General features: G+C 44.8%; 1 protein-coding gene across 1 annotated transcript in view; it reads left to right on the top strand.

Moving 5' to 3' along the window:
* Nucleotides 1-2,117: 2,117 nt before the first annotated feature.
* Nucleotides 2,118-24,103, top strand: part of Tg (Transglutaminase) — a 38,334-nt gene continuing 16,348 nt past the window's right edge. The window contains exons 1-8 of the mRNA XM_089580491.1: nucleotides 2,118-2,424; nucleotides 12,199-12,411; nucleotides 13,702-13,838; nucleotides 15,775-15,913; nucleotides 16,608-16,726; nucleotides 17,376-17,486; nucleotides 17,928-18,102; nucleotides 23,693-23,831. Of these exons, the coding sequence (XP_089436617.1) occupies nucleotides 2,376-2,424; nucleotides 12,199-12,411; nucleotides 13,702-13,838; nucleotides 15,775-15,913; nucleotides 16,608-16,726; nucleotides 17,376-17,486; nucleotides 17,928-18,102; nucleotides 23,693-23,831 (1,082 nt within the window). The 5' untranslated portion in view covers nucleotides 2,118-2,375. The remainder of the gene's footprint in view (nucleotides 2,425-12,198; nucleotides 12,412-13,701; nucleotides 13,839-15,774; nucleotides 15,914-16,607; nucleotides 16,727-17,375; nucleotides 17,487-17,927; nucleotides 18,103-23,692; nucleotides 23,832-24,103) is intronic.

The following is a 24,103-nucleotide window of genomic DNA, read 5'->3' as shown; positions in this document are numbered from 1 at the left end:
GCTGGAGCAGCGAAGTGGCCAGGATCGAGGAGCACCGCAGCGCGAGCGGGGCAGAGATCGTCACGTGGTGCGTGCGTCACAGAGTGACATAATTTCATTGACGTCGCTTTATGCCCCTCAAAGGAGCGCTGTTTTCGAACGGCGTGAGAAGTGGCCCAAATTTGCGGAGCCACAGTGGCGGGGGTAATCGCGTTTTCGAAATTCTAAAAACTTATATGGCTACTGCTAACGACCGGCTACAAATCTCTAATCGCAGTCAGGCGCCTATCGGTGATTGTTAATAAGTTAACTATTACAATTGAGTCAGTCACTTTACTAGTGAACATGATTCGCCTGTTTTCTGACCTCCGCTAGCGCTGGTGCCGCAAAAAGCTTATTTTTTACTCAAATACAAATTAGTGACGGGTTTCCCTGCCACACCTGGTATAGCAATAGCTTCAAAAAGAAAACATTAAAAAGTTGGGACGCAAGTAACTTGACCTGCGTATTAGCGGAGTTATTAATCAGGTGCTCTGTATGAAGAGGTCAGTTTACGTTTGGAGGGATATAATCACCGGCGTATTTATGTGACGCAACTGATTCTAAAGAAAGGTTTTTTATGTAGTACGGTGGCGGGGTGGTAGTTTTTCTGTGTATAAGCGTGGCTTTGCATTTGTTAATGTTTAGCTGCACTCACCACTCGTTGCACCATTTCACTGTAGTGGTAAGACCTGATTAAGGTAATGTAATATCGTCCACATTGGTTAGTTCTCTAAAAATGGTGCAGTCCTCGGAGAATAGGTGACTACGAGGGCTTGCAACAGAGAAGCGATCATTAATGTAGATATGAGGGGTCTTGCAAGTGAAATAAAAAATGGAACCCTGCAGAGTTTATTCCGTCAGTATCTTCCTTGCTAGATGTCTTTTGAAACAAATTACGTATTGATGTGATCTCAGTGTAAAGGTAACTCGAAGCGATAAAGGATGCTCTAGGCTGCCAGATGACAGGCACAAACTGCTTAGCTATTCTTAAATTCGGCTCATCGATGAACTGCTTGACATCGTTTTAAAGCTACGGCTGTTAGCGAAAACGTGTGTTCCAATTCGTAGCGAAGATGAGTGGGGGAGCGACGCGAGCGGTGAAGACCGGCTGACATTATCGTGGCAGTGACCAGTGATGACGTCATCGACTTTTGGGAGCTGGAAGCAAGCAAAAATTTACGAGCAGTGTAACAACTTCACCGCAAACTATTATCAAGGGAGATGTCATTATAGGGTCACCTTAGTGGACAAGTGCCGTATATGTACCTTTTTTAACGCATGTGTAGTAGTACGAGGATCACACGATTTTGTGGAACCACGCTCTCCCCGCAGGATTCCATGGGCTAGAAGTCTCTGATTGTTATTCTGTTTTGAAATTGTGATAAATAATTAACTGCCGTACCTTATGCGATGGCAGCTCGTACAAGATGGGCAGAAAGCGCACTCTATTAAAAGCATCGCCTTAGGAGCACAGCTTTCAAAATGCGGATGAATCATTACAGTGGGCTTCAAGAAAGCTGGGGAGTGGGGGGGGGGGGGGGGGCGATTATAAATTTATACTTCGATATCACATTAGTTCTAAGCTTTGAACGGAAGCAAAACCGCTCTCAGGCTTGCAGGAGGCGAATCCCGTAACTGTGCTCAGCTCTCAATGAAAGGTTTGCATTCTGCATCCTTCGTATTAGAGCCCAAAAATTGCCATCACCCAATCCAATTTTTAAAGCCATTTGTTTTTCTTTAGCCAAAAGAAAAATAAATGTGAGTACCTTTACTGGCACAAGGTGCATATTTTATGAGTACGAGCGTCCTAGGATCTGTATTTTCTGAATCAGGCTCCAAAAGACGATTGCCGTTCAACTTTTCCGAGCGATGACTCCTCGTGCCGAGGGCGTCGCGCGGGCGGTAAATATGCCCCGTTATGGCCAGCAAGCGCAGCAGTGTTGCTCACGCCGAGCAAAAACAGCGCACAAAGGCACTAACGCCAGTGGCCGACTGCACTGCGCTTGTCGAACGCCGTTGTCGCGCCTGACAAGCGATGCATCATCGCCAGGCCGCGGCTGGCCGCCGGACTCGGCTGCGTCCAGCGCTACGCACACGCCCCCGCCGCTAGTCCGCCGCTGTCCGCGCCCAGAGCTGGAAGCCGCTGCTCGACGTCCGTCCTCGAAGTTCCATCGCCGCCGCCCACCGAAGCACCTGCGAGGTGCAGAAGGACGCCGCTCTCCCTTCGCACTTAGGTCTTCTCCGCTGCCGGCAGGGGAGTCGCCGCCACAGGGGGACAGCTACTCGGACACTCTTCCTCCCCACCAGCGGAGGGCTTTCGCCAGTTTTCGAGTCCGGATCACTCGGTCTAAGCAATGGGGGATGTGAGCAGCCGTCTTCAGGGCAACGATGACGAAGGGCAACGTGAGTAACGGCTCCTAGATAAAAAGGAATAGCATAGTCAAGCAGTGCACGCGAATAGAGAAGAAGGAATACGCAGAGTGCGACGTAACAGGCAAAATGAGTGTACATCAAGACGCACTCATTTTGTCAGCTTTAATGGCATATGGAATGACCGCCCGTCGCGCACAGTCCCGCTCCTTGACAGGTAGGCGCCACTGTTCCGATGACTAGGCTCTACCTTATAACCTCGCTCAACCCATATGTGAGCGTATACATATACTTCGTTTTTAGACAATTTCTTCCTTCACGGCTGACTGACATCAACGTATACGGCGCCATCTATTTTTTGGTTACAAATCCTTGGCAATGTTCTAAGTGATTTCTCGAAGAGACCGTCTAGGGTTCAAGGCACAACTAGTCAAATCGCATATATTCCACGACAGTAATGAGAAGGCAACGGAGAGAAAACAACGGGCAAGTTTTCCTGCTTCTGCGTCTTGTCCTTCGTTTTCTTTCTATGAATCTTCTTTACTTATGCTTAGTTTTCACCACGGCGGGCCACCTAATTTGTCTTCGTCGTCTAGGTTGTCGGCAAGAAGATGAACGACCTTTAAAAATAACCACTTTTGTTGAGTTATAACGCAAGAAGGGCCTTAAAAGGAAATGTCATAGAATTTAGACGTCTTGCTAAAGTAATTGTTTAAAATTAGAAATTATTCGAGTAAATGAAAAGCGCTCCCTTACAGCGTGAAGCTTATACGGCGATCCAGAAGCTCCCAAAAGCGCGGCCATGTTAAGAAAATAACACACAGGTGCTCCGTGGACACAATTAAAGCGACGTGTACCACGGTTAGCCAAACGCGCTAGTGCGAGGTCTAATGGTGTGTCTGAGCTGAACGCACTGAACTGAGCACTGGAATTGCAGTTTAATCTGTGCTGCACTTGTTTTGATCTAGGGCAATGTACACTCGTATTATAATGCGCAAACCGGTACTGACATTTTCCACCTGCTGTCGGTGTTGAAGTTTTCACATCAAGAATTCACTAATTTGCCCATAATATAATTTCTTGCGGGTGTAATTTCACGCACCCGCACACACTCCCAAATTCTTCCCCTGATGAAGAGGGAGCCGTTCGTTTTTTTTTTCTTTTTTAAACGCTTACTGTGCTGGGCAACCAATAGCGAACACCTGTTAGCATCTGTAACATTTATCGTCGCGTGCGACGTGGCAGTTCTTCGCTGCGTGTCCTCTCGTCCGTACTTGGCGAGGCGATAGCGTTCTGCCATGTTTTAGCGCCAAATATCCTTCTAGAAGGTCTATAAAGAGAGCGGGGATACTCTGAACTTATGTAAACTTTTCTGAGGCGTCAGTGGGTCTTTTAGAGCACCTGCATTTGAAGTTTCTATCGCAGCCTTGTAGATGACCTCACAATCAGACGAATACCTTCGAGGCTACGGAGCAAAACAGGGCGCAGGGACAGATGTGTTGTCTTCCATATGTTTTGCTCATGCGTCGCGAACAGGACTGCCGCCCAACGTGAAAAGTGTAAGCCTTTGGGCGACACTGCGCCGTTTTTGCCTTCTTGCTTCCATTGATGGTTACAGCTGCGCTTCATATGGAGGGATTTTTTTTTACCTTTACAGATTTTTGTTTTAAAAACTTTGATGGTTACTTCCCTGCGGTCTGCTGAGCTGTATTCTAAAGCAAGGCGGACATTACCTCATATCAATCAATAATTAAATGATTATTAAATTAAATTATCCAGTTATGACGAAATTTATGGCCGTCGACATAGAAGGTGAGCCCTGTTTTTAAATTTTCTTAATCGGCAATGTGGCTCGAAATATCGAACGTCAGAAATAAGCAATTGAAAGCTTGTCGAGTTGGCTCTTCCGCATTACCTAATTATAAAATTATGTCGCTGCGCGTGGCATCGTCGCCGAATTCAATTTAACTCCTTCTACATCACCAAATACACCAACTGCGCCTGTATTTGATGCACAAGAAGTGTGAGGGGCCATTGTATAAACAGCAGTTCGGGGAAAATCAAATTAACAAGCTTTCAAATGCGGATTTTTTGGCGTTATTTGGAACCACGTTGCCGATTAAGAAGATTTAAAAGCACAGCTCACCTTCTATGTTGGTGGCTATAAATTTCGCAATTAAACCTTGACTCATAAAATCAAAAATAAAAAAGTTAATTAATTGTTTAATTATTGATCTACATAATATACATGATCTCCGCCTTGCTGTACAATCCAGCTGAATAGACCTCACCGATGTATCGCTCACAGTTTTTACGATAACAATCTGCAAACTTAAAAATAATCACCGTGTACAATATGCTGACACTGACACGCCACTCTCTGGATGCCTTGGGTGGCGCTACAGAGGTAATTATCTTGGGTTTAGCAGCCAGTGAACAGTGTGTATTCTACCGTTTTTATTTGTGTGCTGATCGTGGGTTAACTTTGATAAAGAAACAACACTCGCTGAACGTGAGGCCCGCAACTCGACTTACAACCGTCTTCATTGGAGAAAGAAGATAGAATCGGCTAGTTTGTTCTGGCCGAAAGATACTTTCAAGAGACAATAAACCATTTTTACACGGTCTTTCAAGAGACAATGGCCCATTTTTACTCAGTCTGTAGGCCATCAAGAGTTCTTATGCAATTAAGAATATCCCTTTAATTGACTATTGGAAAAGTGTTTCCCTAACTAGTTAGCTTTTTTTTCATTAATTATGAGAAGCTTCTCGCGGTTTCTCTTAATTTATTAAACAAAGCAGCGTGGATGTTAAAACTGTCGTTGAAATACTGACTACTTATAAAGAGCACACAATCTGTGGGGCAAACATAAACTGCTGAAATTCCCGTACTCTTATGATGACGCAGCAAACGCCTCTTGCTCCTAACATTTTACTCCACGGACCAATTCGCTTCTTATGTAAAAAAATAAAAAAAATATGCACACTGACGGGGAAAAATTAATGACAAACTAGCAGGAAAGAAATTTATGCGCGCTTAATAGTGGCCAGATATCGTAATTTGCCCTTGAAATTGCAGATAGTTGAATTACAAGCATATGTTACGCAGAAAAAGCTTTATTTTAGTCCGCATATACTTTCCAGTGGGCTTCGGAGAAAAAGCTTTCATAACTTATTTGCACTTGACTCAAGCTGCAGATGCTCGCAGCATAGGGTGAGGAACGGAAACTACCATAAATACGGATATTCGAGGGAAAACACGCAAGCGGAGGACACAAATAGACCAAACTGTAATCCAATCAATTTTCGCTTCCATCTGCCAATAACTCAAGACATTTGAAGCAAACGGAGGACAAGCATTCTGGGGATATTTTGCACATTTTGCCACTATAAAGAAACACACAGCACTTATTTTCATTCATTTGACCATCTTTTTTCTTTCATCCATCATTTGCATACCTACTTTATGCCATGAGGCAATAAATACCTCTTAAAAATTAAAGAACCCTTGCGTGGAATTGTGTATTTAACATCATTATAGACATCTCAGCTTATCGTATGTGACCGTTTTTTTTATTACCTCGGTGTACGCGTGGATCTTTTAAACGTTTAATTATCTCACAGAAGTGTTCTTGTCTTTATTCCGTGCACCCAAATTCTGAAAAAGACAGCTGACGATCTGGTTGCAGAAATGCATTGTATGCGTATGTTCCAATAAATGTTCAAATGTTAACAATGCATGTATGGAGGATATCCGGATAAAATGTTCACTGTGATTAATGCATTATTTAAGTTCACAGGCTTAAACCTTTTAGAAATACATCAACGCCAGTGAGCCGCATACTGTGCCTTTGTGTGTACGAAAGGCAATAACCGAATTTGCAAAGGAAAGATGCTGCAGCAGTAGCGGACGGGTGGCGTGGGCCGCGAGGGCCACGTACTAGTGTGATTCGCGCGTTTCTGTATGCAAGTTTGCGGAATCATTGTTCAGCACGTAAATATGCACCTCGGAACCACCAAGCTGTTGCTATAACCTATGGATGCACTGTTGGATCGTTACGGTCTCTAACTAGTGATCAATAGTGCCACCTGTGGCTTCAAGAGACTTCTGCACGCGACATTTAGTGACAGAATTGCAAGATGTTAAAATACTTATCAAATTGACAAAGTTGAATATGTAATTGACTTTTCTTTCAGCACTGAAACTGGCAAAGCCTTGCCAAAGAAACCCTTATTAAAAATTCATTGCTAAAAGTCACGTAAGCGAGGACACGTAGCAGGAAGTTGCTTCCATTTGATTTGATCATTTTCTTTACCACCAGCACAGTCAGCTTTTTCTTGCCATTTAGAATTAGTTACCGAAACGAAGGTCGCATTATCATTATTTGATCATCCATCTGAATTTAAACTGATAAGTGGAGGAAATATTGAAATGGAAACTTGAAATGTAATATCTGAGCTTAACTTCTGATAACTAAAGGCCTTAGGCATTAGAGAACGAAGTTGAAGTTGAAGTTGAAGTTTATTTCCTTTGTTACGAAGGAGGAGGGGCGAAAATAGTTTAGTGGTTATTACAACACTAAAAATAACAATGAGGCGCCGGCAAGTTAGTTTTCTACATATGGAATGTTAGCTAATGCGGTTCGAAAATGGTGGATGTCATCAGTGCTGGCAGTCGGTCCGAGCAGGTGGTTCGAGACCCCTGAGGAGTTTCGGGGAACAAAGAAGTCACGTATTTTTGTCCAGCACGACGTGATTCCAACCTTGTGTGTGCGGTCTAGTCGAGACGAGATGTACGGACGCGGATGAATTGATACGGTACCAATAATCGGCAAATGTCAAACATGCTATGCAATAAGCAAATGCGAGAAAATTTCTGGTGAAAAGCTAACGAAGCTAATTTTCGCATCCCTTTCGCTGAGGTTATGCTGGCAGTACGGAAGTAGTTATAGAGAATTAATCGAATGGGGTTACTTTGAACAACTTCGATGACATCAATGAAGTTTTCGACCTTCAGGAAGCATCTTTAGATTGTTAAACATAGTTGTAAACCAATGAGCAGCGCTTACAATATACGGCTTCGTTCCGTACTTGTATAATATGAACGAAAATGATCTCTGAGTAGAGTTTCCTTTTTACTGCTTAGGATTAATGTAGATGAGCTTTGGTCCCGTTTGCAACAGTGCAAGGTCGAGACATCAGTAAGGCAACGGCAATAAAATGGGAAACGCAACACAACATCTCTTATTTTGAAGATTATTGCTATTTCAAATTGTAACAATACCGGTTTAATATTTCGAATGCATTTGTGCGTGTAAGCATTAGCGCCGCAGTGCTGCATACATAAAAACGGCGCTCGCAATGCTCGCTATTTTATTTAGGATACGCCACACGCCCAACACCGAACCCGGACCCAATCAAGGCACAGAAAAGCAGTCCTAGACACTAAGCCATAGGACATTCTAGACCTTGACAAAATGAGAGAGAGAGAATAGGAGGAACCACAAACTAGACAGCCGCACTACATTGAGAAGAATAGGGGAAGGTTAAACAGGTTCAAGAGCAAAATTTCTTTTCGTCGGCAGTGAGGGGGGCATGCGCCGTATGATACTAGCGGCAGTCGGCTGCTTCTTAGCCTAGCATTTTGGCGAGCGAAAGAAAAATGAATTAAAATAAGGAACGAAAGACTAAACCCGCTCGCGCTCAAGGTCACAGAACAAGATCTCGATCGTGCAGACATGCGAACGCTGGCCATTTGCGTCCTGCCATTGTTCCATCGCCGACACTGCGGCGACATTCGCAGTCGAGGCAGACTATTTTCGCCCCTTTGTTTCGGGCGCACCTGTTTCGAGCACATCTCTTACGCGTGTTCTCTGCCTTGGAATAGTGGCGAACCTTGTATCGTTCAAGTGACGTCGGTCCTTCTTAAATTCAAGACACGACGCCACGTTCGTTGTAGGCTGCTTTTAAGGTACCTGATGAAGAGCTGCGGACGCTACAGAATTACATGCACACAATCACCTGTCCAGCGATATGGACAAGTGCTGCGCTCCATATGGAATTGCATCTGCACCAGCATGAACTAGCGCTATTCATGGGTTTTGGCGCAGAATTGGCGAGCGGTACTGGACCAAGTGGTCATTTTGTAGGTAACAAAGATGGTAAAAAAAAAGGCTTTACAACTACGAAGGTCCCATCCCCTCATTGTGCCTCTTCAGCTCAGCGAACGTTACATTTTTTGTTTATTGTATGTAATTTAACGACATTGTCAATGATCTTTTCAATTACTAGCTTTAAGGCTCATGTATCCATAGTTGTTTTGAAGGAGATAGTCGCCACAGACATATTATTCTTGTCACGGCTTTTTAACAGTCCTCGTGATAGCTTTCGACGATGAAAAATATGCACTGGATGTTTTCATGTTGACGGCAGTGCCGTAACGCACAGGCTAGTCAGCGGAGGAAGAAGCTTTGAGTAGGACGCACAGCGTTTTTACGACGCCATGCGCATGTCCGATCGTTCTGAGCGTATACCGTACTTTATCTCGCGAATCGTATTGGCCACAGGCAGATATTCGCTTGAGGGACCCGGAGTAGGGCTACAGATTAGAAGCACAGGCGCTGTTTGCCAGCCTAATGAGTTGCTCGCATAAAGGTGCGATGAGATTCTGATGATTCCAACGTCCCCAAAACGTCATTTTTAAGAACGTCATGAGGGCGAAGCTTGTGACGCTCTTTATACATACATCACAAAGAACTTTCTTCTCCACTCTAATTCCGAAACTGAATTTCAAAATTGGAGTGGTCAAAGACAATAAACTGGTATCCATTTCAAGGGAGGGTTGATTCTTCGAAATTATTTTTCCTGCTTCAGGCTGTCATGGCGACGCGCTTAAAAGCGGCCATCGCAGCATTTTTTTAAAGCTGGCAATTAAAAGTTAATAAGCACAGTTAATTTACACAACGATATGACGAGCCCACTGTGACAGTGGTTTGGTTTATGGTTTATGGCACTTTAACGTCCCAAGCGACTCAGGATATGTGGGACGCCGTAGTGAAGGGCTCCGGAAATTTCGACCACCTGGAGTTCTTTACCGTGCACTGACGTCGCACAGTATACGGGCCTCTAGAATTTCGCCTCCATCGAAATTCGACCGCTGCGGCAGGGATCGAACCCGCGTCTTTCGGGTCAGCAGCTGAGCGCCATAATCGCTGACCCACCACTGTGACAGTCAGCCACCCCTATAATGTCCGTCGTGGTTAAGAAATGTAGAACGGAAGGCGGAACCTTCGTAGAAATGAAGCACTTTTTTTTTAATCTGCTCTGGCCAATCGAGACCACTCGGCCTATGGCCCAAATTGATTGCGGGAACTACTGCTGTCGGCTTTCTTTCTTCCTTTCTTTCTTTCTTTCTTTCTTTCTTTCTTTCTTTCTTTCTTTCTTTCTTTCTTTCTTTCTTTCCTTCCTTCTTTCTTTCTTTCTTTCTTTCTTCCTTTCTTTCTTCCTTTCTTTCTTTCTTTCTTTCTTTCTTTCTTTCTTTCTTCCTTTCTTTACTTCTTTCTTTCTTTCTTTCTTTCTTTGCTTCTTTCTTCCTTTCCTTCTTTCTTCCTTTATTTCTATCTTCCTTTCTTTCTTACTTCCTTTCTTTCTTTCTTTTCTTCATTCCTTTCTTTCTTTTGTTCATCTTTCTTTTCATCTTGTAGTGTTGAAAGTTAACACGTGAGCCTGTCAGCAAGCATTGTGAAAACGAATGTAAGTTAATCGTCCTTTACACGCATAACAGCCCCAATGTAGCGATTATTTTTCGTATTCATACTTTTGTGCCTTCGTCGATGGCAGCTGCTGCCTGTGACGTCAGTGCATGGTAGCCAAGAAACAATGGAGAGTTTTATCATAGCGCTTATGTACAAGCTTAGACGTATACCGGACTAGCGGATGTCAACTGCGCACGCGCAGAGGCAGGTGCGCGCCCCGACTTGCGATACATTCTGAAACTGCGCGTGCGCAGGAGGCATACGTAAATTAGGTATATGACCACGCAGTACGTCTCCGCTATGATATGCTCCCTAAACAACAGTGTTAATATGGAAAATGGCAGCGCAAAGGAAAAGAATATGACATCGAAGAAACCCAGGATCAGCGCTTGTCCTGTGGTCTGTTTTTTCGATGTCGTCGTCTTGTCCTTTGCGCTGCCATTTTCCATGATTATTGACCGACCAGCCCCCACGAAGATATTAACAGAGTGTTAGAACGTCTTCGCTGTGATAAACTTTCTACTCAAAACTATGCGTCCACTAGTGTGGACGTATACCTTACTAAAGTATGCCTGCCGTGCACTCGCAATTGCAATTGCGCGTGCGCAGTAGACGCACTCCCTTTGCCAAAAGTAACCGAGCAACAGGTTTTTGCTTTTAAAACGTATAACGGAGCATTTACAGCAGCCCTAAAGACCGAACGGTGCCATAATGTTAGGACAAGGTCTCACCTTTCTTTACACAGAGTCAGAGCTTAAGGGCTGTCATGAGTGTTTCGCTACGCGGCTAAGAAACAAACCACCTGTGCCGGGTTACTTTTGGCGAAGACTGTACATTAATCCGGTATACGTCTACGCCAATGCGATTCCTGTATGCTAAAACTCTCCAGTATCATTGGCCGGCTCCGGTATAAAAGGCGCGGTTGGTCAATGGCAAAGAGGCCGAACAATGAACAAGAATAATAATTATTACAAAATATTGCGCAAGGTGCAGATTGGAGTAGGGATCGCAATTTAGCTTCCTTTAATGTGGACGGAGCGTCGATAAGTTGCGGTGTATGTGTATCTTGTCTCATACTCTTCATGTCTGTCTTTATGCGCCCCTATGCACAACTACAGCGTTGTCTTCCACTGAGGTGCCTTCAATCAGCGCGCCATGATCACACTCTGTAATCAGCTTGACAAAACATCTTTGTCCTTTAATTACGCGTTTTAAAGCAGTTCGTGGCACGATTATGTCCCGCTGCATGGTCAGGTATAGTACTTTAATCAATTCGCTAGTAGTTCGATGTTGAAGTCCTAACAACCGCAGTATAAACAGAGATCCAACGGTAGCGACAACCGTCGCTACTTTTTGCACGACATCAGTAAAACGTATTTACGTTTACGAACATATGTGGCAGCGTATCAAGCGTGGCTAGAACTTCTTCGACTGCAGCAAAGGCAATCGTATATGTTTTCAAAAGTGAAAGAGGTCTCAAACTGTAGTCGCCGGGGCGTTTACCCATGACCGTCTGTTTTGCCGCTCCTCAATTAGGACTGCTGAGCATTCACAAACCAGGAAATGTTGGCAGTATACGGAGCCTTCCTTACTGCAGTTGAAGAAACACACCGCTGGCGGAAGAGGTTGCATGATCCTCGAGAAAAACAAAATTTATTACGACCACTGACTTGATCTATCACGCAGCAATCTAGCAATGGAGCACGCAGTTATCGCTGAAATGCTGCACAAAATTAGAGTGAACGAGTGATTCACCACAATTAATTCTTAAATGGATTCTTCAGCAAAATTATCTGGATTCACAGCAGAGATCAGCTGAAGAACCAAAGTACTAATGAGCTAAGGTGAAATACACAAAGGTCTTCATATCAAAGTTCGCGATTAGCTTAGCTGGCGCCTATACCATTCCCAATAGTCGCAATGGGGAGAACTAAGGTACCGGTCGAGCCGATCCGACGTGCGGAAAGCTCCGTGAATCCGTCCGGTCTCTGAAGTTCTCTCCAATAACCCGAGCATCCAGGCGCTGACTGCTTACCCTGGGCGCTCTGTGCAGCCGGCCGCCCGGACGAGGTGGTCAAGGTGCGCTCGGTGGACATGTACGTGACGTACAACGCCGAGAACCACTTCACGAGAGGATTCGCCCGGACTAAAACGCAAAATCCGGCCCCCGTGCTTCGACGGGGGCAGTCTTTCACCATAGTCATCAACCTCAACAGGCCCTTCAATCCGACGAGCGATGCCCTGTCTCTCTTCTTCCGTCTTGAAGGTATGCCCCGGGAAAGAAACCACTTTAAGAAAGCTCTTCTCACTTTTGTTTTTTTTTTGGCGCAATGATTGGGGTTCATTTTCTGACATGTTTCGTAAAGAACAAAACACGAAGATGACGCTGCTTAACATTTTCTGCTGTGAGGAGCAGCCTCACCTGGATCCAACAATAATGACGACCAAATATGGGCCAAATAAAGGTATAATCAATAAATAATCGCGAAACGCATGGAAAAATACAAAAATGTTCCAACAAGCACTGAGTACGGCGTATACCAGCGATTTTCTTGCTCTCATCTTTTGCTTGAATCTGCAGCTAGTTAGTGCTCTAGTCTAGCACAGAGCACAAATTCTACAGTGCTTTCTCTGAAATACTCCACGAGCGACAATGATGGCACGCGTAGTACATACGCGCACGATTACGACAGCAATAGGGAGCATATAGCAGCGACTGCCACAAGCAGATTCATGAGGGCGTTCAGTCGTTCTTTTAATGCCTAACACTAACAAAAACAAAGCACCATTTTAGAGCTTTTTGTAGTTTACCAACGTGAAAAAAAGCAAAGATTACTGTCCCCTACAGGAACCACAATCAGTGGCGCACTCGGACAAACTCCCTATAGCATTCTGCTTCACTTTTTCCTAACTATAGCCATTGGTATTAATAAGTAGCTCCCCAATTTTATTTAGTGTCACACTAAAATGTTCTTGCCGTCTTTTGCAGAAAAGAACATCAAAGCATAATTATTTTCACCTTCTCCTGGATCACTAGAAAGCAGAGCGTAAAGTTAATAATGTTACACCTGTTATGTTTAAGAAAATTCGTGCAATTTCGGCGCTTTTCTGTTTATCACTTTCACTATAACAGCAAATAAACGGTACCATGACCAGTACGGAGCTTTACTTAGAAACATCTGCTGCTTGACGGCAGAACAATTCTGCTAACGCTGTGATGAACGTATATATAAGGTTGGTAAATTTAACGTTTTCAAAAAAAATTCCAAAAGAACGCGTCGCTTGTATGCAATGTCGCTCATACAGATTGTCTATAAGCCAAGACATCTGATTACTCAAGCAGAATCTGTATTAGAGTTCACGTACTAATGCTGCACGTGAGTTCGTATAAAACAATTTTTTTCTTCCTTAACACTCCCGCAGTTTTGTCACCTGAAAGCGAGCACATGTTGCTGTGTACTCTCATGGCATGTTGCCTTTGCTGCCTCCGCTATAATCATTAGTAGAAAAGCGCCACGTAGGGCGCATTTGCAGTGAGCGCTCGTTTCCTTCCCAGGTGTGGACCGCGCAACGCCGTACAGCAAGGATACGGTCTCCTTGGTGCCCGTAGATTCCACGGGGGCTGAGGCTTTGACGTCGGGGACATGGAGTGCCGCCATACGAAAGACAGAAGAAAAATCCCTTCTTGTCGAGGTACCCCGACGAACACCACATTTTTATCCAAACACTTACTTTGCAGTCACTCCTAAGCGTATTAGTCCAAAAGTAAAACACCTACCAGCCCGGATATCATCGACAAAACGCGAGAAAAAAAAGGTATAATTATTTCCTCAATTAACATCATCATCATAATCAGCCTGACTACACCCACTGCAGGGCAAAGGCCTCTCCCATGTCTCTCCAATTAACCCTGTCCTTTGTCAGTTGCCGCCACTGTATCCCCGCAAACTTCTTAATCTCATCCGCCCACCTAACTTTCTGCCGTCCCCTGCATTAACATCAGTAAGGTCCTACTCTGGGTACGGTCAGCAACACGGGGACGTAAAAACTACAACGTAAACAGGCACAGCGCAAGCTGTCAAGCGTCTTTATTGCGAGCGAATTCTTTTTTTATGCGGGAGTTCTTGTAACAAGCCATCAGCAAGGAAAGGGGGGGGGGGGGGGGGGGGGGGGGGGGGGGGGGGGGGGGGCGTCAAGGACTGAGTCCACTCAATGCAGTCGCTTATTCTCAGGCAGGACTGGAGGGTCAGGTGCACTGACGGAGTTCAAGAAGTCAACATTTCGTTTCCTCACAGATACTGAGCCTCCGCTTTAGCACGCGCCTTCAACTCCGATCAAGTTGAACCCGCCAAAAAGTTCTCTAGTCAGCTTCTATTGGTACTGTAGGATGATTGCGGTCTTGTCAAGCAAAGGTTTACACTCGCGCCTAGTACATGAATCCTTACGTTCACTTAGCCTGACGTTCAGACAGCTTCTCTTGTGGCTGATGTAGGCCTGGCCACACTGCACCGGCATCATGTACACTATCCTCATTTCACTCTTACCACCACAATGATGGTCAAATGGTTTAAGCATCCGCCTCGTATGCAGGAGGTGTGGGGTTCGATCCCAATGCTGACGGGTACCCACCGGTGTTCCAGTGGGTAAAAAATTTCCCCTAGCCTAATGCTCGGCTTCTCTTGGTGGAAATTCTCGGCAAATGGGATTTTTGCCGCACTCTATGTGGACCAACGCTATCTTATGCCACAGAACTGTTATGCATAACAATATCTTATGCCATAGACGCAGTCAATCTAAAAACGACTCACAGAAATGTTGGTATGGACACCTAAAGGTAATAATGACACGTGATGGCGAGCAGAACTGCTCACAAATATTAATAGTCGGCTTTCTTGAGAAAACTGTGTAGCGGGGTTTGTAAGCACTTTATTTATAAGCTTTTCCTACCACGAGTAAGCTCGCGAAAACCAGCGGCGTACTCTTGAGAAAAAAAAAGAGAACCTCGTAATATCATCGCATTCGTCCAGCGAAATGTGTTTTCTGATGTTTAAATACAACATCGATAGATGACAGCACCGATGACACGAGCACATGCTAATACTGTCCGTGTGTAACTTGAGGTAAGAGAGTTGCGTTTAGTTGCACTGGTTCACTGGCGCTTCCACGACTGTTGCTCATAGATACGACGGCGCAATCACTCACACTTCAATTTGCTCTCTCAATGAAGGGTCACCTGCAATTTATTTAAAATTTGCCCAGCCGAAATATTAGTACTAATAATACTCCTGAAATATTGGGGAGTTTCAAAACAGAGGGCTCAAACTTTCGAGCCTGTGCACTGTGTAGGGCCTCCCCATCCTAAAACTCTCTAGTAAGGCTGATAAGTACCTTTTATTCGCCGCTTGAATCTTTTATTTTATTTTATTACGTGCAGTGCATATGTGTTTTATTTTTCAAAAGTGCGGCATGTTATTCGATTCGATACTGCCAAAGCAGGCGGCGCTTACGCAGAGTACAGATCCATTCTTGGCGCAGAATAGCGTAAAGCGAGCCTCTCACGTTAAGGAGAGTGTTGACGGCTATCATAGCACCAGCCACGTTGCCGCCGTTCTCTCTTCCTCTTCCTCAGGTGATGGCGCCAGTGACCTGCATCGTCGGATCTTGGTACATGGATGTTGACTCCAAGCTGCGTAGCGCAATGGACTCATCTGGTGCCACTTACACATACCCAGATCCCCTTTACATCCTGTTCAACCCGTGGAACAAAGGTACCGCATGATTTACCCTGCTCCCTCTTGTGGTGGACGCAGAAAGTGCTTACCGTCTCTGGACGAAAGCGTGAACTCGTTGGCAGATAACGCCTCTTTAGCGGTCTTGAACAAAGCGTCTATTTCTCGCTGCATTACTGCCTAAATGAACGCGGCAGACGCAAAGTCGAGGCGACAGTACGCTGGGCAATTGATAACTGTGGAGTGGCTTTGATATGCCGGAAAATCTAACTCCTGGTTAACAGAAAATAACAGTCACAGCTCAGATTATGAGTAATGAGTTTCAGTAATGAGTTTATGAGTAATACATTCGGCCATTGTCAAAATATATGACCCACAGTGTTTGGTTCTCGCCCATGCAGTGCTAGTGATCTTCGGCGTTCTGAATCTCTCGAAAGTAAGAACAGGCTTCGCCCTCACCACCGGATCTGAGGACTTCTAAGAGTGCCAAAGAGCCCCACTGTACAGCTTCGAACCAAAAGCCTATTGTAAGGTCGCTTTTAAGTTGTATAAGCATTGTAACGACGGTATGCTTCAATATACAGTAGGGAAACGCTTGCATGTCGGTCTAAAGAACTTGAACACAGTAAGTGAGGAATCTTAAGGGTACCAAAAACTGCAGTAGTCCCCGTTTTGGGCCCGTGTACTGAAGACCAGGAATAAAACAAGCTGCTCTTCTTTGCTTAATGCGTAGATGACACCGTCTACATGGAGAATGCGGAAGGGAGATTTGAGTATGTGCTTGCTCACACCGGCATCATCTGGCGTGGAAGCTATAATAGCTTGAGGCCCAGTCCTTGGAAATACGGCCATGTAAGTCCCCTGACGACCGTTCTGCACAGACGTGACGGCAAGAGCAGATTTATTGACCTTTCCGGATAAGATGAACTCCGACAACTTTCTCAAAGATGGCACATTGCTAACCAAGTCGTAATACATAGCAGCAGTACTTTAAGAAACACGCCAAATAGTGAAAAACGACGCGTGGTCACAAATATGCTATATTGTTGTGTTGTGTAACGCGAGCTGAGAATTAAAAGGCACGGGTTCGCGTTGTCACAGTGAAGCTCGCGCATTATTATTGGAGGTCACGCACAACAAGCTGGGATGTGTTGGATTTCATATTTGCTTAATTAGCTAAATAAATTATTCAGTACCTAAAGCATTCTAAATACGCACAATTTTTCAATTATAAAACGGCTGCACGCAAATAAAACCATAATTTTTTGCACGTTGATGAATGTCATGCATCTTTAAATAAAGGATTACAAATTGCGCTTCTCATTTTGAACTCAGGTTACGACACGGTGCAGGTGTTCCAAAAGGACCGCTCGCATTTCTGTGATAGTCGGAGTGAAAACAAATCGTGGCTAGTTTTGATTTCTTTTTGCCCTCAGCTAACAATGAGATGGTACCGTAAGCAGAGCAATAGAGAGATAAGAGCGCCGATTCACACTTACAGTTCGAAGAGAATGTCCTGGACTGCTGTCTTCACCTGCTGAGGAACGTTGGCAAACTGCCTGTGCAAGCGTGCGCCGATCCGGTCTTGGTTGCGCGCCACATTTCAGCAGTGGTGAGTGTCGCTGTGACGACATTAACTCCTCAAAATGATCGAATTGCTGTTCAACGCGAAGCATTATTGACCTAACCGAATGCTTGCAGTAACCAGACGAGTATATCAGCCATGCTCGGTATTTCTGAATCAGCGATAAGATCGAAACTGTTAACAGCGAATCTTTTGCTCGTTCAGATAGAAGGAACAGCAGGAAAATTGCCCAATGGAACAACAATATTGTCATAAGTGTTCAAGTACCGTTGTTGATGCAATAGTTGAAAACGCGTTTCTTTAACAGGAGGCAAAAATGTTTTGAGAAAAAGAATTGTTGCTAACCTGAGCAACATTTTCAATTAGATCGATGATTTTAAGATTTATGTTTCGACTTTCGTTTGTAAGTATAAAGCCTACATGTTTTCATGCATAGTACGTGAGATGAACCCTGTACCGTCGTCACAGGTGAACTCGTCCGACGATCAGGGCGTACTTATGGGCAACTGGACCAGCAATTTCGCTGGCGGAGTCTCTCCTGTCTCATGGACTGGCAGTCACCCGATCCTCCAACAGTTCTTCAAGACCAAAAGGCCTGTGAAATACGGACAGTGCTGGGTCTTCGCCGGGGTTACCACCGCTGGTGAGCTACTCAAATTCTCGTGTGCAGACCATGGGTCGTCCAATCTTAGTGCGAACACGCGATAGCGCGGCCACGCTCATCGGAAGGCCATTGCGTCCGACAGAAGGCCGCTCATCGCAGCGAAGTGGCGAAGGCGAAGATGAACTAAGGTGTTGTTTCGCGTCTTCTGCCACTCCACTTCCATGCGCAGGTGTGTCGGACACATTGGCCCTCCGAAGAATGCAACCACGCGCTCATGTGTTCGCACTAAGAGTGGACGACCATGTACTTACATACGCACGCATATAATCGGTAATTTACCCCAGAGGGACTCAGAACCTGGCGGCAGCGCAAGCGACAAGTATGGTTTTGATGTGTCCAAGTATTCGGCTGGCAGTTATTTATGCGCCGCCATTGTAAAATTTGCACTTATCTAAGAAACAAACTCCATTAGTTCCTCTTCCTTTCTTCATATCTGAGCACGTCTCTCAAGTGCATCACGAGTGATACATCAAATGTGATCTTAAATGTCGTCAGTGACTATAGCCGGCCTCTCCAAACAGTTCAGGGCTAAAGTTCCCTGGAATAAAAACTGATGTGAGCCCATTTCTGTGTTTCCTTATATCGTTTTCTATTCTTCGTGCTTGCATTCGGTGCGTCAGGATGGTTATGTCTGCGTCACTGGAGATGAAATTTCGCCATGGGTTTGTTCCCTTATATCAAATTCAAGAGCGTGCCCTTAAATAGTAAAGCAGAAAAGGCGCAGCACTTTGTAGCTTGAGCCCTTGAAGAGATTTTCGTGCGGTCTGTGCAGGTGGATGGTACGTTTAGGCAGACATTATGTTCCTGAAAGAGTGAAAAAAAAACATTTAACTGACTAAAATTTACTTGTCAGCATTCGAAGTTATTTTTATGGCGCAGATTATGTTGCGCATTTGAAGTTGTCAGCAAGGAAAGCAACCGCAGTTTTTCAAGGGGATAAGACACCAAATTTGGAGGCTATAAAGAGCTTGTTATGGGCTCTCTCTCTATGCAAGGTCACGCACGGCGAAGTACTGGATGCAACAAACTCTTAAAATATAATTTATTTCAGCTCCAAAGAGTCCCTAAATGCTTTCTCACGATCAAGAACCATCGCTATCTCTATAGTTAGTGACGTACAGCTATGGGAACGGCGTCGGTGAATAGTAGAGACATCACAGCCCAGTAACGTACTTTTAACAGCGACGCGCGACATCGGTCAGGCGCTGAGTCGGCTACTAAGCGGCCGGTGTGCTGATCGGCAAATATGCGGTTGCTGACGCACCAGCCGGCACCAGCATCGGCGGCCGAGCGAAACCTTCATGTCGATGAGACGACGACTATAGTAGCTCTTGTCTATACCTTCACCGTACTACGAATAAGCGAAACGAGCGTCTACATTTCATATATTCCCTCTTTGGCTCACAAGCGGTGCGAATAAGCCCAGCGAGACCGCGACGTACGATTGTGGATCGCAAGTTAACAAGTTTTAGCGAATAAAAATGGTCATCGAGTAATGTTTCGACAACAGTGACCTGAAATCGACGACTACTAGCATCTTAGGACCCCCCTGCTAGCCGATGGGACCCATTCTTCCGACGTATGCAGCGCCCGGCAGCAGTCGTCGGCGCCACATGTGGACATCAAATTAAGCCATTTTAATAATTGAAAATGGGCGTCGAACATACTTCTACATAAAACAATTTAAAGTCAAGTATTGGACAGATCGGAGAAAGCTTACAACAAGCCAGAAATGCCGGACATACGCGGTACCAGCAATCTGGCTATGAAACGTTGCCCAGGCTGGCGCTCGCTTATATCACGCAAACCAAATATTAGGTGTCCGCGCATTTAAAATTTTTTATTCGTCATTGTGGTTCCAGATATCGAATGTCCGACATTTTCAAAAATCTCCAACTTGGCTTTCGGACGTTGTACATCGATAAAATGGCGTCGCTGGCCAACAGTCAGACGAAGACGAACCGCTGACCGTACTTGCTAGCGCTTGGCAGCTGCGCGTAGTGTCATCACAGCAATCACTTCAGCACCGGCTACGTCGTAAAACCCATGGCGAATAAATTTTGAACGACCCCGTTCAAACCCAATTTGAAGAATGTTCAAAATTGTCTATTTCACGTTTTATATCTCGAACTGGAGTTATGATCCAGAAATTTTACATATCTTGCCTTCAGTACTGACGGCCATCATATTTGCAATATATAATCTAGCATCAGAAAATCAACAATTGATTAGGTAATTTTAGTTATTAAATCGCTTTTTAAACGTATTATTACACGGTCATTGTGTCCGCCTTGCGGTGCAATCCACATGCACACGCCAACACATCTTCAACAGATTTTAATAGAAAAATCAATGTTAAAGAAAACATCCTCATTGTACTACAGAAGGACCCGAAATCTCATATGACAAAAGTTTCTCCGAAGTGTTGCTGTTATGTGCATTCTTTTCATGTTTCTCACCGAACATGAACATATCACAGAAAAGGTGATCTACGCATTATGTAAGGTGTCATTTGCAGCCTCACAATATCTGTCTGCAAAGCTCTCTTTCACACAAATAAATTTACTTTACACACTTTCCTCATTCCTTTATTGACCGAATCTACAGGGAAAGCGGTATTCAGCAAAATCTCGTTAGTTACAACCCGCAAATGATGGAGGAGGGTACAGATGCCCCGCATTTCGGCAGATGTACAAGTTTTCTTACATCCCTCTTCTCACCCGATCGCGGCTCGTGTGACTCGCAGCTTCTATGCTATGATCGCAGGTGTATTTTAGAAAAACGCGCATATGTTTTGCTTTTTTTAGGGGTGTGCGAATATTCGAAACTTTCGAATATATTTCGAATATTATATTTTTAGTGTACGTATTCGATTCGAAATCCAAGTATTCGTGTTCTTTCGAATATTCGACCAGACGCGAATGTTCATATCTAGACGAATATTCATTGTGAGCACCAGCGTTCATTTCAGTCCGCAAGCCCTATCGACCGAGACATAACAACATGGCGGCGCCCAGAGCAATGCGCATGGATGAAGGAAAATTTTTCCTTCGAAATTTTCCCTCGAGGAAGGAAAATTTTTCCTTCCTTCAAGGGCCATGCCATAGCTGACTGCGCTGCTGAGCGTTTTTGTGGCTATACCTGCGAAGCTGCTATAGTCAGAGCTGTGCACGAAGTACCTCGAAATACGTGCCTGGTCAGTGCCAAGTGAGAGGGCATTTTCTGTGGCTGGAGGAGTCGTTTCAGCTAGAAGGGAACAACTTCTGCCTGGCAATGTGGAGCAGCTGGTTTTCCTTCACAACAGCCTTTTATGTTCATCCCAGCAACGCGCTTTTGTGCTGATGGCAAGCTAGCTTTAATCAATGCTGTGTACTAGGCATCCTCTCTGATATTTCCACTCCTCTAAGAATAATGTTCGAGACATTGATACTTTTTGTGCAACCACACACACATTTTGTGTTCATTTAATCATCGGTAGTTAAACTGTGATGTTCTTCGGTGCTCAAATAAATGTTTTGTAGTGGTTAAATGCGTCTGTCCTTGATTATCCGATATTCGATTCGATATTCGGAATCAAGTATTCGTATTCGATTCGTATTCGAAAAATTTGATATTCGCACGCCCCTACTTTTTTTATAATACTAAGCCTGGCAACTGAGAAACTGAGAAAAGTCACCTCCACAATAATTTCCACTCTTGCCACAAGACGGCGGCAGCTGCTACTGACTCGGTATCACTGCCAACGTCTATAACTAAAAAGGCAGCAGACTGTAGTCAAAGGTTCTTCTAAAGAGTCATGAGGATCGCCCACGTGTGCCTGGTTGACTCAATGGCGTGGGTTCTTTTCCCGGCGTTGTCGCTTTGAAGGTGCCATGCTTACCTGCGTCGACATTGGGAACCACGCGCTTCTTCGATGCTCATTCCTTCCCCGCGCCTCTTCTCTTTCCTTTCTATGCGATGGTTGATCCCGCGCCATCTCTCGCACCTGTTGGAATATTCCTTTTGTTACTGTAGTGCACAACTTAAAACAGAGAGGCCGCCACACATCGGATCAAGCTAGATCAAGCGAACTGTGAACTTTTCCGCCTAGACCACCGTGGCCTAGACGCAGACTCTCGCACATCCTCCTCTCCCGACACTCTGCTTGGCGCTTTTCTGAACGATGATTGGTCCCTCCCGCCGTCGCCTGGGAAACGCGCGCGAAAGGATCGTTTTCTTGTGTTTTCGTAGGCCGTTTGCCTCTGCTGCTGGTCGATCTCCGTTGAGTTACGCGCTGACAATTCTAACTCTACTTTTAGAGCCGCGTTATGCTCGGTTGCGGAGAATTTCAGTGCACAAGCCGGAGTGAAAACGGCATCGTGCTGTTGGCGATTGCTCGAGGAAAAAATGACATCAAAGTTGATCCACCGCCCTTAAGGACTTTGTTCCGACAAAGCATACCGTCCTCAGTGAAGTACTGTGCATTTCGCGGTACCTGAACTATTGTGCATACTTCAAACTTCTTGCGTGATCATCAGGAAGCTGATAATCTTGCTTAATTCGCTGATTATTGGGCGTCGTTTCAGACGCTAATCTTTCCATTTGGTGCAATTTCTCTGTATGTTCTATTCGCGTCTGTTGGCGTGCGGAATATGCCTATTTTAGCCACTTCAATTTCTGAATCTCAGTGGGGGTTTCCGCGAAAAACGTTTCCATCGCATACGTTTTTTTTTTTTTTTCTAGTAAATACGCCTGCCTCTGACGTGGCGCAGAATAGAATCTTTAAAACAGCGCAAAAGACAGGGACACAGATAGAAAAGACACACACAGCGCTGAAGAATCATGGTTCACCAACTAGCCTGCACGTCTACCCTTGTAAGCAGAATAGAAAACGTTGATTTTCGTAGCGTATACGGCAGTCTCTCTCCCGGGTGCCCCAGAGCTCTAGTGTGGTAGCTTTAACGGCGTTATACCGTCGTCGGCCTAAGGTTGATAGGGGATGGTAATCTTTAGAGCGATTAAGGAGTTCGTTCGACCGTCGCGACTGCGCGCAACTCTACCGCGATTCCGAAATCTAATGCCACCTGAGGAGCGAGTCACAGAAAAGGCGCCTCTTAGAGCGATTTTTGACTTGTCGCTGGCGAAATTGTTATGATACACTGCATTGAATGATGTTTTCAAAATAACATCAGATTGTTTTAAGATAGTAAAAATCGCTTCCGTGAGGCTCACTCAGTCACGGAATGACTGCATCACTTCTGATCGCGCTTTACAGTGCTGAATATTGATTCAGCACGGGCATCTGGAGGAGAGCGTCGCTACATTCAATATCAAGGGGTTTAGATCGAGCGTATGAGGAGTTGCTGTGGAACGTAACTCTAAAAATTTTCAGTGTAGACTCATGACACTCATGCGGTTAGAAATCATTTGATGAGAGGCTTGAATGGCATACGCCAATTCTTTATAATATGATGGCAACGGCTGATTTGTAACGTGACGGTTTTGGCCACAATGTAATGCGGTGGAGGAGCAGTAAAATGCAAAAATGCATCCTGCTTTAAAGTAATGTGTATGATCTTCATCCTTGTAGTGTGTCGAGCACTCGGAATCCCAGCGAGGACTGTGACCAACTACTACTCGGCCCATGACACTCACGCCAGCGCCACGGTGGATCAGTTTTACGACGACAATGGCAAAACTGTTGAAAAGCTCAACACCGACTCAATCTGGTGAGATATCATGCGGCACATTTGACCCATGCGACAAAAAACATAAAAACTAAAAATGCAAGTATCCTACTTTCACATTTTTTTTTTGCATTGTAACGTCTACTCTGGGAAATCTGTTATTTAAAAACTACAATCTACATAGTGTCCTATCGTGTTGAGACGCAAAGTTTGTATTTATGTTTAGAACAAAGCTACTGATAATGCCACTCTTTCGCACTCTTCCTTCGGCGAACAAATCTCCGGGAAGTCTGAACTAGAATCTAGGGCCGTAT

This window comes from Amblyomma mixtum, chromosome 3 (genome assembly GCF_055824585.1).
Source record: "Amblyomma mixtum isolate Tamu chromosome 3, ASM5582458v1, whole genome shotgun sequence".
Taxonomy (NCBI): domain Eukaryota; kingdom Metazoa; phylum Arthropoda; class Arachnida; order Ixodida; family Ixodidae; genus Amblyomma; species Amblyomma mixtum.
This window is presented reverse-complemented; position numbering and strand designations above follow the sequence as displayed.